Source organism: Vigna umbellata, chromosome 6 (assembly GCF_029865625.1).
Source record: "Vigna umbellata cultivar VRB3 chromosome 6, Vumbellata_1.0, whole genome shotgun sequence".
NCBI lineage: Eukaryota > Viridiplantae > Streptophyta > Magnoliopsida > Fabales > Fabaceae > Vigna > Vigna umbellata.
In genome coordinates this window covers 20,483,713-20,502,912 of record NC_142170.1, presented here as the reverse complement: position 1 = coordinate 20,502,912, position 19,200 = coordinate 20,483,713, and the positions used below count along the sequence as shown (strand labels likewise).

Below are 19,200 nucleotides of genomic sequence, written 5' to 3'. Positions count from 1 at the left end.
TTGGTTGTCGTTTAAAGGGTTTGATGCTATTCTCGGGATGGATTGGTTGATCGCAAATCACGTCCTCAATGACTGTGGGTAACAAAAGGTGGTATTTCCAGACTTGAATGGTTTGGAGTGGATATCTTCATGGTAGGCTTTAAAGGACATCAATGATGGAACTTCTTATTTCATGGTGTTAGCATAAGAAATGAAGAAGATTTTGAAGAGAAGATCATTAGAGGTAAAATAATAGTATTTGGTGGTGATTTTAGACAGATCCTTCCAGTAATTTTAGGAGGAACCAGATCAGATATTTTACATGCAACTATAAATGCTTCATATCCATGGGATCATTGTCAAATACTTTTTTTTTATAAAAAACCACGTGTCTATCACAAGGTCATTTAGACAAAAACAAAGAAAAAGAAATCAATGATGGTATAATAGAAATTCAGATTCCATCATAGTTTTTAATCTTGGACTTTGATGATCCGATTAAAGCTATAGTCCGCAACACATACCCATACCTCATGCATATCTACTACGATTACAACCTTTTGTAGTGTAGAAGAATTATTGCTTGTAGAATTGAAACTATGAATGGAATAAATAATTATGTTTTGTCATTAATTCCATGTACGCCATTCAACTTAACAATTAACTATGTTTATACACATCAATAACTTAGACTAATTCATTTCAAAATTGCAAGCTTAGAAAAACAACATTTAAGCTCTGATAGCATTAATAATACCGAAGGATTCACACAAAATGCATTCCAACACATTACACGAGAGTTCCTAAATACATTAAGTACATCTGGACTGTCAAATCATCACATTAGTTTGAAGATCAGGGCACTGATTATGCTTTTGAGGAACTTGGATCAAACCGAGGGTTTCTGTAATGGTATTAGATTAGTAGTGACAAGATTGACAAACCATGTTATAGGAGCAATGATTATTGCTAGGAATAAATGAAGTATATATACCACGAATGTTTATGTCACCATCATAATCACCATGGTCATGAAGTTTGCAATGATTTTTTCCTATGCAATGACTATTAACAAATCCCAAGGACAATAACTAGCATCACTAGGATCATACTTACCACTTCAATTTTCAGTCATGACCAACTATATGTTGCAACATCTAGAGTATATAGAAAAGATGGACTGAAAATACTAATCCATGACAATCAAAAATGCCTTTAGACTATACAACAAATGTAGTTTTTAAAGAAGTTATCCAGAATCTATGGCAAGTGTGTACCAAACCAAATTGTCTTATATGTCTTTATTACCACTTCTATCTCTAATTGTTCCTTATCAAATTTAGCTTACAACAACACAACAAAAGGCTTGGTCTATAGGACTATCAAAGGATGCACCCACATTTTTGTAACAACTTAATAAATGTACCATTCAAACACTCTGATTATACGTAATCATGTTAATCTGTTACCTTAAACTTTATTGTAAATAGACAACTGTAAATTGTGTTTGCAAACTGAAATACCATATTATCAATTACTAGGTTGGGTACTTCTTCTTCCTACCCAAACACTCAACTTTAGCATAGAAATCATTCACAAAAACCACACCAGCATGAACAAAAAAAAAGTTGTATCATATGTGTATCAAGCAACATTTCTGCCTGAGTTGGAGCCGAGCTTGCCAAGCACTGAGATATAAAATTTGAGCACCGAGATATACTTCTACCATTATTTTGCATCCTAATAACCACCACACAACTACACATGGTCTTTTCTAAGTTCAGCTCATTAATTTTCTTATTGTAGCCCCTGATCCATATTACTTCATACTTAATTACTTTAATAATAATAATTACAATAATACTATACAACCTAATTTTCTCATTATATAATAATTTTATTACTTTATTATTTTTATATATAAAATAAAAACATTTATAAAATAAAATTCATACTACACACACGGGGTCACTTTGACTAGTATGATGAAAAAAAAAACATAGGGACAATTATTACAAAATACAAAATATTTTGAAATAACATATACTTTAAAAAGAAACGGGTAACAATTATATATTTAGAAAAACCAATTAACAATTATATTATAAAAGTTAAAACAAAAATAAAAATTATATACATTAAATAGAAATATCCTCTTCAGTATAGATTTATATAAATTATTTTATTATTTAAAGTTTATAATTGTTATTTTAAATTTAATTAACTACCTATAATAAAATTATAAAAAATATTTATTTTATATATTATTTTTAAAATAATTATGATAAAAGTGAATTTTTTGGTTATTATCATAGAAAGTAAAGAAATAGAAATACATAGGTGCATCTGTTGTTTTTAAATTAAGATATGTTTTAAAATGTCCTCTTTTAAAAAAATTAAATTAATTTGTTGAAACAAATATGAATGAAGGTTGGAGTGCAAAAACACTGGGGTTGTTGTGGGCACTGATCCAAGGTCGTACATCTTTGCTCAACTCATCGCCAAGCAGATCGCAGCAAAGCAGATTCTGAGAGTGAACTCCGACAATGCCTCCCGTCGCTCCTCGATCCGGAGATGCCATATTCGCCAACATCGAACGCGTTGTAAGCAACTCTTACCGAACCAAAACCAAAACCCTCTCTTATGCCCCATTTGGTTTTTCAGAAAATAACCCTGCAATAGTTCCTCTTTCCCCTTGATTCTGCAACAATTTTCATTCCAAACAGTGGATTCGTCGATTTTGTATTTCTTTTTCTTTGAAAAATGTGAACTTTCTCTTCGCTGAAGTGTGTGGAATTCAGTGAGTTCGTATCATAGGATCCTAATTGGTTTGGATTGTGCAGAACGCAGAGCTGTTTACTTTGACTTATGGTGCAATTGTGCGTCAATTGCTCACGGATCTGGAAGAGGTTGAGGAGGTTAACAAGCAGCTTGATCAAATGTAAAACTTTGAATCTCTCTCTTCTTCTGAATTAGATAAATGTGTATAGTTTATTGTTTTAGGTTAAAAAATATATATTTTTAGGCTTATTGGTTCAGTGTGTATTAATATGAATAAGGGTGAGCTTTTGGGATATGTTTGGGCTGGGATGTATAGTGGGAGGCTATCAGAGTTTGTCAACCTTTGCTCCTTGTAATAATAAAAACTCAGTTATGTGCCATGTGGAAATTTGTCCCGATTATGGGCATGTGGTGATCCTAGACCATAAAATAATTTCGTGTAAGGAAAGTAGGAGTGGAAAGAGAAAAGAAAAGGAAGAGAAGGAAAGTAAAATATGTGTGATCATACCAGTACGACATGGAGTGAAAGGAGATGAAAAAGAAAGAGGGTTTATTAGTATGATGTAATTATCCCATTCATATTTAGATTGCTTATATTGTGTAAGTGAATTTTGGTGGTTGATTGGTTTTTTCAGGGGTTATAATATTGGAATCCGTTTGATTGATGAGTTTTTAGCTAAGTCTAATGTCTCAAGATGCAACGATTTCAGAGAGACTACTGATGTAATTGCAAAGGTATTGTACTGTATTTTTTGGTCTCTACTTGCTGGTGAAAAATGTGTGAAGACTCATCCTCGTTGTACTGCAGAAAAAGTTCTGCACTTCTGTTGTTCATTTGATCTATGTTATTTAATGTGCAGCTTGCTGAAATTAACTTGCAATTTAATGTTGTTGGTAGTATTAAAAAAGGGATGTTTTTGACGAGTGCTCTAAGGATGCTTGTTAAGAAATCAGTAAATAGAATGTTTTTCTCTGAAATCATGGTGAGAGTGGATTTGCGATATTAAATGTTATGCCTTCCTGGAAAATTTTTCCACTTTTGATTCATGAACTGGTTCTTTTAAATGAAGCTAAAGCTTAAATGGACATGTTTTACAGAATTGTTTTACTTTTCTCTTCTCATTAAGAGGGTAATTCTTTATTATCTCATTTTTTCTCAGGCTTTTAATTGTATAATTTGAAAATTCATATGTTACATCCTTATGAACTGTATTCCTAGTACGTATGTTAGTAACTTTTGTTTTATAGAAATGAGTATTTATTTTCATCTATACATGTCTTTTGAAAATACAACAATGGATTCAGGTGAGCTGCACCTTCTCCATACAATTTCTATTATTAAGTCTTATATGCACAGGTTTGTAGTTGGATTTTGGTTGTGTCCGCGTGTATAGTTAAAATAGTATGTTTCTGATATGGAATATACTAGGGTGTAGGAATTAGCTTAAATAAGAAGGTCTTCGATCCCTTATGAAGTGGAAATCCTTGGAAAAGAGACCTTTCTTTTTGTTCTGTTCATATTTAGAGAAGTGAAAAAATAATTCATTTCTTTAAATTCTTTTCTCTATTTGCTTTGTAGTTTCCTAGCAGATTTGAACTTGATTCTGCACAACACATTTGTAACCTTTTTTTATTCTGGAGGGAGGGGGTATAATTCCAACATAATGCACGGGGTAAGATTAAAAAATGAACAGCTATTATGTTGAAGTGCATAGTGTGGCCGTTTTAAGTGCTATCTAAAAAGATTTATGCCTTAGAGCAATTGATATAATAACACGTTCCTTTGCAAATATAGACTTTCTATGAAAGGATGGGCTGGTGGAGGCCCAAAAGAAAAAAAAAGATTAAATTGTTAAAGGATTTTACATAATAAAGTTAGAATATTGTTTAGTTTATAGTTTTATTCCCTGTAGTAAGATGGTAACAGTTGTACGTTCATCATTTTTGTTGGTATAGGTTATGTAAGAGTACTGTTCTCTACCCATTTGGAATATGAAAGTTTATCTTCTAGCTTCTGCTTAGCTTTAATGATAGCTTTTAGGCATTTAAAGTTTCTGAGCTTTATCTTCCTAACAATTTGGTGCTTTCATCCAGCTTACTCCCCTCCCACAGCCATCACCACAATGGAAGACAATCTCCAAGCTATTTTCCACCGGAAACTAGATGCCTTACAGACCCAAATCACCCACTATGAAGAACAAAAAAATTCTCACAACACTACACGCTTACAATCCATTGATTCTTTTCTTGTCCCCTTCTCCTCTGCTATTAATGGTCTGTTCAACATGCTTGCAGTTGTCCCTTTATTCCACATCGTTGTATTTTCTCTTTGGGGTTACTCCCAAACGCCAAGTTTCCATCATACCATACACCAACTCCAACATATTCCACAATTGCAAAATAACAGATATCACCTCTACCTTCCATTGATGCAAATCATCCAAGATACAAGTTGCCATAACCACAACTGTTGCCGACACAGTGGCCTCCACAATGACCATGCAACTGCTGCCGGCACAATGGTCACACCAGTGGTCTTGACAACCAAGTTTTCCATTGTACCATGGGTTATGCTTTCCTGTATCTAACCCTTAAACAAGGGTTTCAAAGTTGCAACAGCCTCTGCCAACACTGCTGCAAGCATTGTCATTTTAAATAACAAATTTCTACTCACATTTTTTGGTAACATTTCCCAATAAGCCCTTCCATATCTCCTTACTCTAACCTTACAATGGTGAACCACCCACACCACCCTGACACCCTCTCCCTGCATGTTTTGTCTCATTGCCCTCACCTATTTCAAACACATGTAGTTCTCTCTCTGCTCTAATTCAACTGTTCTGCTGACCACAATGTCCACTTACCTATCCACACACTTAAAACTACTAAAACCACCCTTAAACAAAACATGACAATCCCACCACCCATTCCACCTTAAGCTATTCCCCACCTTCATTTCTCACTGTTAAAGTCAAGCACACACACCAATCGATCACATAAATTCTAGCTCACCCAGCTGGCCCCCATCATAACAACACCTTGCGACCCCAAATTTAAAACACAACCTACCCATCCCCAATCTCTACAAGCTCCACAACTACAATAAACCATCACATGCATGGTTATCAAACTCACGAGTTGACTCATTAACTCGGACGAGTTTACATGCTAACTCAGTACTTCCGAGTTAACTCGAAAGCAAACTCGGATTTGGTGTAGAATAGGTAGACTTGACTGAAATCGCGAGTTTGCTTCCGATTTGGCAAGTTCGTGAAGATTTAGGGCTCACCATATTAGGGTTTTCTGATATAGGTTGAGTGACGAAGCTCTATTTCTTGTTTGTCTCCTACAATTAACTCAACATTGTGCTTCGTCTCTACGATTTAGTAGTTGTCGCTCGCGTTTCGTCCTTGCTTGCCTTTTGCCCTTGTTCGCGGTCGTTGTTGGCCACGATCTCGCCGTCACTGATTGTCGCATCGCATCGTGCCTCCTTAAGTTGTCACACTGTTTCGCCTCTGATTGTGTGCTCCATTTCGCATTCATCGTGCCTTTATTTCACTAATATGCTCACATCCCTTGGTTTGTGTCCTTCGTGTGGTGTAATGTAAGTGAAGTAATTTTTTTTTTCTGAAAAGTACTAAGCCTTTGTTTGTGTCTTTTTTTGCCTTCAACTTCTGCACTATTTTTTTTCCCTTTATAGTTTTTAATAATTATATCATTAAAGGATTAGAGAATTAAAAATAGACACTTGATATTTTAATTTATGTTAATATTTTTATAAATAATATTTCAATAAATTTATTTATAGTTATATAATTTTGTGGACTTATTTAAATTAGACATTATTTATACAATTATTTTTTCATGTAAAATTTTATGAGTCGAACGAGTTTACGTAAACTCTCAAGTTTGATAACCTTGATCACATGTCACCCGATAGTGTGCTGCCCCATCGCACTTCCTTTGGATTCTCCTATGTGTTCACAACTTTCCCTTATACCTCCACCTCCCCGCCCATGAAACCTTGTACCCATTACTGCCAATCACTCCTCCCCACTTTCGCATTTTTTGTTGACTCTACCCTTTTCCCAGCCATTAGATCGTTTTTTTAACAAACCCCTACAATCTCCATCTTTTCATCATGACTTTCCATTGTTTATGTTGAAAGTCCCACATTGATTAGAAATAAGGCTAATTTACAATATATAAGTGGATGTAAATCTCATCTTACAAGCCGATTTTGTGGGCTTGAGTTAGATTTAGAGTCTACTTCTTAACATAGTATCAAAGCCATAATTTAAAGCCTATCTTAGTGAGATTTGTGTTTGTTGGACATAATTCCACCCACTATCGGACTGTTATCAGACCAATCATTAATGTCTAGGCTCACGCTTGAGATGTTTTTATCTTAGCGTGAGGGGAGTGTGTTGAAAGTTCTACATTGACTAGAGATAAGATCAATTTATAATATATAAGTGAGTGTAAATCTTACCTTACAAGCCGGTTTTGTAGGGTTGGTTTAGGCTTAAAGTCCATTTCTTAATAGTTTACATGTTCTAAAGGCAATTTTTGTTGATATATTTAATTTCTTGACCCTATAACATGATTGTTTCTTCCTTGTTTGCCCCAAGTTAACTTTCAACCACATTATTGGACCCCAATCTTTCCACGGCCTCCTATTTTCACAAACAGGTTCATGCAAATTTTAAGGACCTTGAGAACTAGGTCCAATGTGAAGTGGTGGGTTGGATGGGCCTAAAGAGGCCAGAATGAAAATCAAGTGGCTTAAGGATTTTATAAGATGGTCTTAGAATACTGAAAATAACATTATTTATTTTAAATTTTTATTCCCTGAAGTAAGTGATGACACTTGTAGGGTCATCATTTAGTTGTTGGTACATTTTATATAAGTGTATTCCTTCATGCTCATATTATAATCAAGGAAAAGTATTAATGTTTATGTTTATCTTTCTTTTAACTATAACGGTTGTTTTTAGGGTATTTTCTAGGAGATAGTCTATAGATTCCTATCTGTCAACCTGATGATCAGATCCATGCTTTCGATAAGTGGGATTTTGGATTTGCTATTTTGGGAAAACAATTTCTCTCTCTATATGCACCTTTCAACAAAAGCTTATAAGAAAATCAATTATGTTACAAATGTAATAATTTGTTTAAGAATGATGAGTACTTATTTTTCTGGTCGAACCACTTGTTGTCACCAACTATTTAGTCAATCACTCACTTTGGTGAATTGTTATAGGAGGATATCATATATGTAATTCCTTTATGATTTTGTTCTATTATACTCCCTGGCTTTTGTCACATGTACTGATTGGTTTGGGCTACGGATGTTTATTTTAGGTATGTTACGTCTGGGTGACACTTTGATTGGTATGAGGTTCACAGCATTAAACATTCATTCTTGGTTGTCTGATCAACAATTTTTTGTTTATTAATTTTATTACTAGTAATGTGTATTTAAACGATAAGGTAAGTTTTTAATTTTATCAACTTTACTCTTGCTTTTTTACAGGTTGGTTTTAAAATGTTCCTCGGTGTTACTGCATCTGTGACCAATTGGGATGCTGATGGGACATGTTGTAGTATTGTCTTGGAGGATAATCCTTTGGTAGATTTTGTTGAACTTCCTGACAACTGCCAAGGTCTGTACTATTGCAACATCTTAAGTGGAGTCATTAGAGGAGCCTTAGATATGGTAAGTTCTGGTCCTATTTATTACTTCAATTTACTTGTTACTTCAACTTTATAGAACTTCAGTCTATCAAATACTAGTTATTTTGTTCCACTTTTAACAGTTAGGAAAGTTGGAAAATATAATAGTTTGATTACTGAATCCCTCCTCCGTGGTCTTCTAAATTTGAGTATTTTCTCAAACATGAAATAGATGACTCCTATATTGTTTGTGTAGCATAGTTGTACATGGAAAGGGAAATTGTTTTATCAGTTTTTGCTTTCCGAGTTGTTGTTTACATTCTATATAAATCCTTAAAATATTTTATGAATGAATTATTTTTGTGCAGAACTAGAAATAAAGTCAATGTTTAGCTTGATAATTTCCAATTTTGGGAAAGTTAAAATTGACCAATATCATGTCACTGAACTCAATCTGATTAAATTACTGAACACCTTTATGGTAGTAAATTGCCCTGGAGGAAAATGAGGCATGGTATGTAATATTCTGTTATATCTTGGGAATTGGGAATCATGGTGAGGCATTAAGGGTTTTTTTTTTCCACACCATAAGCTTTTGTTCTTTATTTTTAAACATGTTTCCCATATATCTATGTACAGGTGTCAATGAAGACTGAGGTAACTTGGCTCCGGGATGTGCTTCGAGGTGATGATGTGTTTGAGTTGCAGGTAAAACTTCTCAAGCATGTTCCAGAAGAGTATCCATACAAAGATGATGAGTGAATTTGTTTTTGTAGTGTTGTATACTCGATATTTTTATTACTTCATTGCTGCAGTATTAGATTGCCATATTCTGACTTGTCCTATGTGTATTTTGATGAAACACTATATACAGTAGAAAATCTTTAATTAAATCATTATCATATTGGTTTTGATAGTGAGCTACGATCTACATGATTTCTAAGGGACCTTTAGATTTTGAGTTCTTCTTATTTTTCTCATTACATGATATAGATGTTCTAACTATTTGATTATAGTTAAAAAACATATTTCATGATTAAAATATATTTATGTTTGGAATCCCTGTATTGTCAGTAATTGTATATTCGAATTACCTGATGCTTTTTGGATTGTAATGTTCCTCGGGATTTAAGATCACTTGTTAATATAACTTCAGGTATATGTTTTTTTCCTCCTATTTAGATTTCTCAGAGATGCCATTTGTCGTGTACTGGTTTTTTCTCTTCTGAGAGCATCATGAATGGGAGCTCTTAGAAGTTCCTTATGTTTAAGGAAACCTTCCTTGTATTTGGAGCTTCGATCGTTACAACACTTAGTTTAGGAGCGTTCCTTCAATACAAAAAATTTCAGTGAGTTTTTTAGCAACAGAAAATATTTTTTAAACCAGAATTGAACCAAAGAAGAGGGAAAATAACAGCTTTGAGATCATCAAACATCCAACAAATGAAATAAACACTTAACCATAATAGAAGCTCAAAAGTAAAGAGAAAAAGGTAGAACAGATAAGAGATGAAAAAATTTATAGTCATCCATATAAGAAACTTTAGAAAGGAGGTGCTCTAAATATAACAAATTATCATTTTTTTCTTAATTTTTTTCTTGAGATTTGTATAGGGAACACCGAAGACAAAAACATTTTTTTTTCTTCTGAAAATGCCAGCTTATTCTTCTTGCAGTCCCGTATCTTTCCTATTATGTTTTTCATATTTTACAATATGAGAGGTGTAAATAATTTTTTAATTGAAGTAATTTAGAAAACAAAATTTTATTTTAAAAAAAAACTAGTTTCCTCTTGTGCTCTCATTTCCCGGGAAAATTTTGAAGGAGAAATTAACGTGGCAATTCCGTTTTATATTTTACTTTATACGAAATTTTAAGGAGTTGAAAGAAAGATTTTATGAAGAGTGGGAAAAAAAACCGTCTTTATCCAATAGGACTCGTTTGGCTAACGAAAATCTCCACGGACATATCACTAATTCACTAATGACAGCAATGATTGTGTAAAATCTCGACACAAGTAACCATGTTGTCATTGGTATTATTATTATATATATGAAAAAAAATAATATTTCATTAAAAATACAAAATGATATTTATTTTAATTCTTCTAAAGTTACCATGATACACTTGAATAAATGCTAAATAAGCACCCAACAAATACCACTGCTATACCCTCGAACAAAAGAACACTTTCCACGTCATAAAAAGATAAAAATACAACAACTAAATCCTTCCAAGTGGCTCAAAGGACGTCGAAGAGCAATTTTTTAGAAAGCTTACTAATATTAAATGGTGAAAGATGATGTTGATGGAAACTGTTACTGCAAATTCTCCTTGTATGAGAGGAAACACAGATAATATGTGCAACAAAGATTGACTCAAGCACCTCTTGCTGAGTAAGGCCGGCAGCATATTCTTATTTAGTAACGGATCACATTCCTTAACGACAAATGGCAAATATATAGAGATTGTTGTAGCTGCTCAGATCGAAGTGTTCACTTTCATCCAAGAGCGTTGATATACAATCAACCAATTAAAAATTATCTTAAATATGATTTTTAATTATACAAAATAATATAATCTTACATGAATGTCTTTAAACTCACTTTTTCACTCTCTCTATATCTATCTATTTACTTATATGGTTTGTTTTCTTTGTTGTTTTTCGGGTAGAATGATACCATTGAAGGCAAGTACATTCTGATAGATATCAATACAAAGGTAGAAAGACATTTCCAATACACTTGTCTTGGAAATATCGGATCATTGCCTTATGAAGTTGGCAACAATAGTTGACTTGGTCCAATTGGCAACACATCATATCCACGATTATAACGGGAATAATTCTTTGCATGAATCTATGTCATTGTAAGAACTGCAAAAAGACACATTAACAGTGACCCTCATGGAATTTTGTGCCGGGCTAATAAACTAGGTGCAACAACAACAACTATCAAACACTACATATATCAAATTACACAAACAAAGTTTTCAAAGTTTGAATAATGTAATTGCCCGGCCAATTCCACTCTTGCATGTTGTATCCATTACGGTTTTGGTTGAAAAAAGACAACAGTAAGAGCCATCTGTTGGCTGCTGATTTTGCTAAGAGAATATAGTTAGTATATATTAGTCCTTTTTGTGTTTTCACTGAGATTGGTTATAAAACTACTGAATCTTGAAAAAATAAATTGAGGGGTATCTCTTCATAGGGAGAGTTAAGGGGAAATGGGGAACAATAGTTTGTTTCGTTATGCAGATGGAGTGGATAGATTGCTGATGTTCTTTGGGACCTTGGGAAGCCTTGGAGATGGACTACAGACCCCTCTAATGATGTACATTCTTAGTGATGTGATCAACGCCTATGGAGACAAAAATAGTCACTTGCAAATGCATGATGTGAACAAGGTGAGCTTGTTCAATAAAATCTGTACCCTTCTTCTATATACAACTGGTGTACTATATGTGGCAGAAGTGCATCAGCTAGTTTAGTAAACAATTTTTCTGGAAACTGCTTATGTTAACTATTTTGGCAGTTATTTGATTTAGAAGTTAAAGTTGTCATGTGAGTTTCAGAAAAGAAGTTATTTGTCTCTCTAACTATAAGTATTATGAAACTTTAAGAATTCATTGGATCATGCACGTAGAAACTGATTTATGCATCTATGAAGAATACCACTTAAGCAAGGTCTTTCCTATGATTACTCAACAATTTTGCATTTTTTTCAGTATGCGTTGAGGCTTTTTTGTGCTGCACTTGGAGTTGGTCTTTCAGCTTTTATTGGTAAGTTGCACACTTGGTAGCTCATTTACTTCCCTAGAAGATTTAACATCAATTTTGAAGTTATGCAATTAGCATTGCTAGCATTAGAAAAAGCAAATCTAACTACTTTTCATGCTTGATACCAATTGATGTTGCCTACTACAGAAGGAATATGTTGGACAAGAACTGCTGAGAGACAGGCTTCCAGAATGAGAATGGAATACCTAAAATCAGTCCTAAGACAAGATGTCGGTTTCTTTGACACACAGACTGGTGGCTCTTCAACAACCTACCAAGTTGTTTCACTCATTTCCTCAGATGCCAATACAATCCAAGTTGTCTTGTGTGAGAAGGTTTTTCCGCAGTTATGCATTTCTAGTTCTTGTTTGGAATTCAGTGATGATCATGATCATAGATCTCCAAAAGTAGATAGGTCTTCTGGTTTAAACTAGTACATAAAAAGTGCATTAGCGACATATTTATGAGTAAATAGTGTATGCAGAAATAGTGTAAGAGACTTTTATAGTGTTATCTAATCATAAATTCTCTTATTTAGTAAGTTCTATGACTTTTACCTTTTACCATAACTATTTTAAAAGTCATATCAATGGTCAAGTCGTTTGGCGTAGAAATTTTTTTGTTAACTGTTGGTCAATGATACAATAACGCAACTGTTTTAAAAGTTGACAAGTCTACCATATCAATTGAAAAGGAACCTATTAAACATGGAAGAATAAAGCATATCAAGAATAGACATCATGCAATTAGGGAAACAGAACGAAACTTCTATAAATTTATTCTTTGATTTATACTTTTTCTACCTGTGTCGAGTAAATACAACATTTGTAATTGTTACTTTTTGTGCAATGTGAAACATGGCTTTGTAGCTCTACAAAAGCAACTCTTTGAGTTTATTTGAACTTTTGTAATTGTTGTGACTGTTAAGTATTCCTTATGATAATATTCAGATTCTTTCTTCCTTTTCATCTCATTTTTGTTCCTTTAAAATTTATTCTGCATTTAATGTAATTTTTCCTCTGTTGTTAACGTGAATTTGAAATCTAACTAATTTGGTAACGTTTTTAATGGATGAGTTTCAAAATCTGATAATAGCAGAACTCTTCATTTCTGTTTTATTAATTTATATTTTCTTCTTTCTGTGTAGATACCTGATTGCCTGGCTTATATGTCAACATTCCTATTTTGCCACATCTTTGCATTTGTACTTTCATGGAGACTTACATTGGCAGCCATACCACTCTCTATCATGTTCATTGTTCCAGCACTTGTATTTGGGAAGATCATGTTGGACCTCGCAATGAAAATGATTGAGTCTTATGGGGTTGCCGGTGGCATAGCAGAGCAGGCAATATCTTCGATAAGAACTGTTTATTCATATGTTGGGGAGAATCAAACACTAAACAGATTTAGCAGCGCACTTCAGAAAACACTGGAATTTGGAACAAAGCAAGGTTTTGCAAAAGGGTTAATGTTGGGAAGTATGGGGGTCATTTATATAAGTTGGGGCTTTCAAGCTTGGGTTGGAACAATTCTGATCACTAAAATGGGAGAACAAGGTGGCCATGTGTTTGTAGCTGGCTTCAATGTTCTCATGGGAGGCTTGTGAGTGATTTTCTCATCTTTTAAATTCTAGTCTTTCATCGAACTCCAGATTCTCTGTTGGGTTTTTTGGTGCTGTCCTCTGCTGAGGATTAAAAGTACACTGATGTTGGTACTTTCAAAATCCTTTTAATATATTTTAAAACATCAAAATCCATGCCTATGAATGTATTTTGAATACACAACAGAGTAACAATAGAGAAAAACCCAGCAGAGAATCCAAATTCTCTTTCATCATATAGTTCACATTTTTAATCTGACATGTTAATGCTTATATGTTTAACTTAATGAATTTCAGGAGCATTTTAAGTGCCCTTCCAAATTTAACTGCCCTCACAGAGGCAACTGCTGCAGTCACACGTCTTTTAGAAATGATTGATCGGGTGCCAACCATAGATTCTGAAGATAAGAAAGGAAAGGCCTTGTCATATGTGAGGGGAGAGATTGAATTTCAAGACATCCACTTTTGTTACCCATCTAGGCCAGACACACCAGTCTTGCAAGGATTCAATCTCACTGTTCCAGCAGGCAAGAAGGTAGGCCTTGTGGGAGGTAGTGGTTCAGGTAAATCCACTATCATAGCCTTGCTTGAAAGGTTTTATGACCCTGTTGAAGGAGTAATACTCTTGGATGGTCACAAGACTAACAGGCTTCAACTGAAGTGGTTGAGATCCCAATTTGGTCTTGTAAATCAAGAACCTGTTCTCTTTGCCACTTCCATAAAAGAGAATATATTGTTTGGCAAGGAAGGAGCTTCAATGGAAAGTGTGATAACTGCGGCTAAAGCAGCTAATGCACATGATTTCATTGTCAAGTTGCCAGATGGATATGAAACTCAAGTAAGTTGGTCTCAACTTGTTTCCTCAGATGAACTATGAAAACAAACTAATATACATAAAGAGGAGAAAAAGAGGGAAACAGAACGAAATTTCTATAAATTTGATTGTGTTTTGAGCATGCTTCTTTTGAAATTTCATTATAATATCATTTAAAGGTTTCTACCTAATACTTTATAGCACCTAAGCACATCAAAATAGTTTGATCTTTTCTATTGTTTTAAATTAACAAGACTTTATTCCCCTTTTTATTTTGGTCTCTACATCCGAAAAATCAACACTTTAGTTTGGTCCTTACATGAAAAAATGTTTATAAATTGATTCTTACTGTTTAGCAAAGTCATTGCAGTTTCAGATTTTGCAGAGTTGACTAACATTTAATCCTATTTGGCATCATGCTATCTTAGTAATTGAACAACACGGCAAAATCTTTAACCTGCATACGTTCAATAATCGGCATGTACTAATTTACATTGAAATCTACATGTTATATAAAAAAAAAACAGTTAAAAGTAGAGAACTAATTGTATTTAAATCTTTGATGTAAAATTCCATTAAATCCTTGTTATTGCAAACCACCATGGTTTTCCTAGGTTGGGCAGTTTGGGTTTCAGTTGTCTGGTGGGCAGAAGCAACGTGTTGCCATAGCAAGAGCCTTGCTAAGGGATCCAAAGGTTCTCTTGCTTGATGAAGCTACCAGTGCATTGGATGCTCAATCTGAAAGAGTGGTGCAAGCAGCCATTGATCAAGCTTCAAAAGGAAGGACAACAATTATCATCGCTCACCGCTTGTCCACAATTCGATCTGCTCACATGATTGCAGTCCTTCAAGCAGGGAGAGTCATTGAAACAGGTACTCATAATGAGCTCATGGAATTGACTGATGGTGAGTATGCTCACATGGTAGAGTTGCAGCAAGTAACAACCCAAACTGATGAATTCAAACCTTCCAATCTTCAAATAGAAGGAAAGAACTCTCACAGGATGAGCATTCCACAGAGTCCAGCTGTAAGTTTCAGATCAAGCACTGTAGGCAGTCCAATGTTGAATCCCTTCAGTCAGGGGTTTTCCATGGGAACACCATACTCATATTCTATTCAATATGATCCTGATGATGATAGTTATGAGGATAACGTGAAACGAGCTAATCATCCAGCTCCTTCACAGTGGCGTTTGCTGAAAATGAATGCACCTGAGTGGGGAAGAGCAATGCTAGGAATCTTAGGAGCAATAGGGTCAGGAGCAGTACAGCCTGTGAATGCATACTATGTAGGAACACTTATATCAGTTTATTTTGAAACTGATAGCTCTAAGATGAAGTCTAAAGCTAAAGAACTGGCCCTCATTTTCTTAGGAATTGGTGTTTTCAACTTCTTCACTAGTATTCTTCAGCACTATAACTTTGCAGTTATGGGAGAAAGGTTGACTAAAAGAATAAGAGAGAAGATGCTAGAGAAGTTGATGACTTTTGAGATAGGGTGGTTTGATCATGAAGAGAACACAAGTGCGTCCATTTGTGCAAGATTATCCTCTGAAGCCAACTTGGTCCGTTCCCTTGTTGGAGATCGACTGTGTTTGTTGGCTCAAGCAGTTTTTGGGTCTGTCTTCGCCTACACTCTAGGACTTGTGCTCACATGGAGGCTTTCCCTTGTGATGATTGCAGTGCAGCCATTAGTCATTGGAAGCTTTTACTCAAGAAGTGTCTTGATGAAGAGTATGGCCGAGAAAGCTCGTAAGGCACAAAGGGAAGGAAGTCAACTTGCAAGTGAAGCTGTTGTAAACCATAGAACCATAACTGCCTTCAGCTCTCAGAAAAGAATGTTGGCACTTTTCAAATCCACAATGGTAGGGCCTAAAAAGGAGAGTATTAGGCAGTCATGGATTTCAGGCTTTGGTCTTTTCAGCTCTCAGTTTTTCAACACTTCATCAACAGCACTGGCTTACTGGTATGGTGGGAGGCTCTTGATAGATCATAAAATAGACTCAAAGGAACTCTTCCAAGCATTTTTAATATTACTCTTCACTGCTTACATAATTGCAGATGCTGGAAGCATGACTTCTGACTTGTCCAAAGGAAGCAGCGCAGTTGGATCAGTTTTTGCAATGCTAGACAGGAAAACTGAGATTGACCCTGAGACTTCATGGGGTGGTGAGAAAAGGAGGAAAATAAGGGGCAGAGTTGACCTAAAAAATGTTTTCTTTGCATATCCAACTAGACCTGATCAAATGGTTTTCAAGGGCTTATCTCTTAAAATTGAAGCTGGGAAAACAGTGGCTCTAGTAGGGCACAGTGGTTGTGGTAAATCAACAGTTATTGGTCTTATTGAAAGGTTTTATGATCCTGCAAAGGGAACGGTGTGCATAGATGAGCAAGACATCAAGTCCTATAATTTAAGAATGCTGAGGTCACAAATTGCATTAGTGAGTCAAGAGCCAGCCCTTTTTTCTGGCACCATACGAGAAAACATTGCCTATGGGAAAGAAAACACAACAGAATCTGAGATAAGAAGGGCAGCATCTCTGGCTAATGCTCATGAATTCATAAGGTACGAGAGAACTGTAAATAAAAGATTTAAAAAGAAAAGGTCTTTCAGTTCACTTTTTCTAAACATTCTTTGTTCAGATGCAAAAATTTCTTTCATTTTCCTAAACACAACATTAAGGAAACAAATAAGAATTAAAACTGACATACCTGCATGCTCAGGCTGCTAGAGAGAACAACTAAACAATAGGTAACATTTGATACAACGTTTTTCAATTTCTCTTTTCCTTAAAAGTAAAAGCTTCTCTAATTAGCTTATATAGAAGCTCACATTTATTGAGAAAATGACTAACATGAAATAAGCAGTTTCCATGATAAAAAATCAAACAGGGTTTAGCTTTTTATATAACAAGTAATTGTTTCCATAAGTAGTTTGTCATAAGTTATCATCTGCAAATATGTTCTTCCAACTAGCTTATAGAGGCTAATTTTATGTTTTAGACATTGTGTTTGGGCCACCTTATCCCGTCAAGGAGAAGAGAAAGAAACTCAAAATGTAGCTACTCTAAACATGACATAAATATTAAGTTTTGTATTGGCAAAATATTTTCCGAAGTTAAACCGCATTAGCTCACCTTGAAACCTTCTTCTTCTTGGCCCTGACACCTTCTTTGTCTTTTTTGTCTTGATGGTGTTTGTGATGGCAGTGGAATGAATGATGGGTATGAGACATACTGTGGTGAAAGAGGAGTTCAGCTATCAGGAGGTCAGAAGCAAAGAATAGCATTAGCTAGGGCGATTCTGAAGAATCCTGCAATACTTCTTCTAGATGAGGCTACAAGTGCACTTGATAGTGTGTCAGAGATCTTGGTCCAAGAAGCACTAGAGAAGATAATGGTTGGAAGAACATGCATAGCAGTGGCTCACAGGCTCTCTACAATACAGAAATCCAACTACATTGCTGTGATTAAGAATGGGAAGGTTGTGGAACAAGGTTCACATAACGAATTGATTTCACTCGGACGCGATGGTGCATACAATTCTCTTGTTAAACTGCAAAGTGGTAGCTCTCCTAGATAAAATTTATTAGTAGTTGTAATATATGCTAGATTTTTTTATTTTATTTTTCTCAGTTGCTTTTCTAAGACAATAACGTACAAGTTATCGTAGAATTCGGGATTGCCCATGTTTGCATGCTTGAAAGCCATGTGAAAAGAAAATTCGGAACTATTTGTCTGTTTCAGGAGAAAGATTTATTGCCCTGATACAAACCAGTAAACTTTGCTTCACTGTTATACTTTATGGATTTGTTCCTAGTTTTATTTCTTTCTGAGTATTTTAAGAGGCTGTGAGTTAGATGTGGGTTCCTCCACTTACATATATACATACCTATATAAATATAGGCTTAATTACCTACTTAGTCCCCATGTTCGGAGGTAATTTGCTGTTTAGTACCCGATTTTAAAAATGTAGGCATTTGATACCTATGTTTTGAAATTTGTATCAATTGAATCCTACCCACTTAACGCCGTTATAAATCTAACGTTTTTCTGACATCAACTTTGAATTGTGGACGAGCGGTAGTGGACGAGCGTCCGAGCATCGTTGGACGAGCGTCCTCTTCTGTTGGACGAGCGTCCTCCACTGTTGGACGAGCGTCCTCCACTGTTGGACGAGCGTCCTCCTCTTTTTGGATGAGCGTCCTCCACTGTTGGACGAGCGTCCTCCACTGTTGGACGAGCGTCCTCCTCTGTTGGACGAGCGTCCTCCACTGTTGGACGAGCGTCCTCCTCTGTTTGGACGAGCGTCCTCCACTTTTGGACGAGCGTCCTCCACTGTTGGACGAGCGTCCTCCTCTGTTTGGACGATCGTCCACAACCGCTCGTCCACAATTCAAAGTTGATGTCAGAAAAACGTTAGATTTATAACGGCGTTAAGTGGGTAGGATTCAATTGATACAAATTTCAAAACATAGGTATCAAATGCCTACATTTTTAAAACCGGGTACTAAACAGCAAATTACCTCCGAACATGGGGACTAAGTAGGTAATTAAGCCTATAAAT

The 19,200-nt window shown here is 35.1% G+C and overlaps 2 protein-coding genes across 2 annotated transcripts; both read left to right on the top strand.

Moving 5' to 3' along the window:
* Positions 1-2,399: 2,399 nt before the first annotated feature.
* On the top strand, positions 2,400-9,348 carry LOC124821575 (Transport protein particle (TRAPP) component). The gene is made up of 5 exons (XM_047293484.2): positions 2,400-2,582; positions 2,823-2,920; positions 3,396-3,495; positions 8,297-8,479; positions 9,076-9,348. The coding sequence occupies exons 1-5, from the start codon at positions 2,526-2,528 to the stop codon at positions 9,196-9,198; spliced, it is 561 nt and encodes a 186-aa protein (XP_047149440.1). The 5' UTR covers positions 2,400-2,525; the 3' UTR covers positions 9,199-9,348.
* Positions 9,349-12,404: 3,056 nt separating this feature from the next.
* Positions 12,405-18,415, top strand: LOC124821574 (putative multidrug resistance protein). Its single transcript, XM_047293482.2, has 5 exons — positions 12,405-12,552; positions 13,365-13,822; positions 14,118-14,658; positions 15,249-17,200; positions 17,844-18,415. Exons 1-5 carry the CDS (start codon positions 12,409-12,411, stop codon positions 18,214-18,216), a joined length of 3,468 nt encoding a protein of 1,155 aa, XP_047149438.2. The 5' UTR covers positions 12,405-12,408; the 3' UTR covers positions 18,217-18,415.
* The last annotated feature ends 785 nt before the right edge of the window (positions 18,416-19,200 follow it).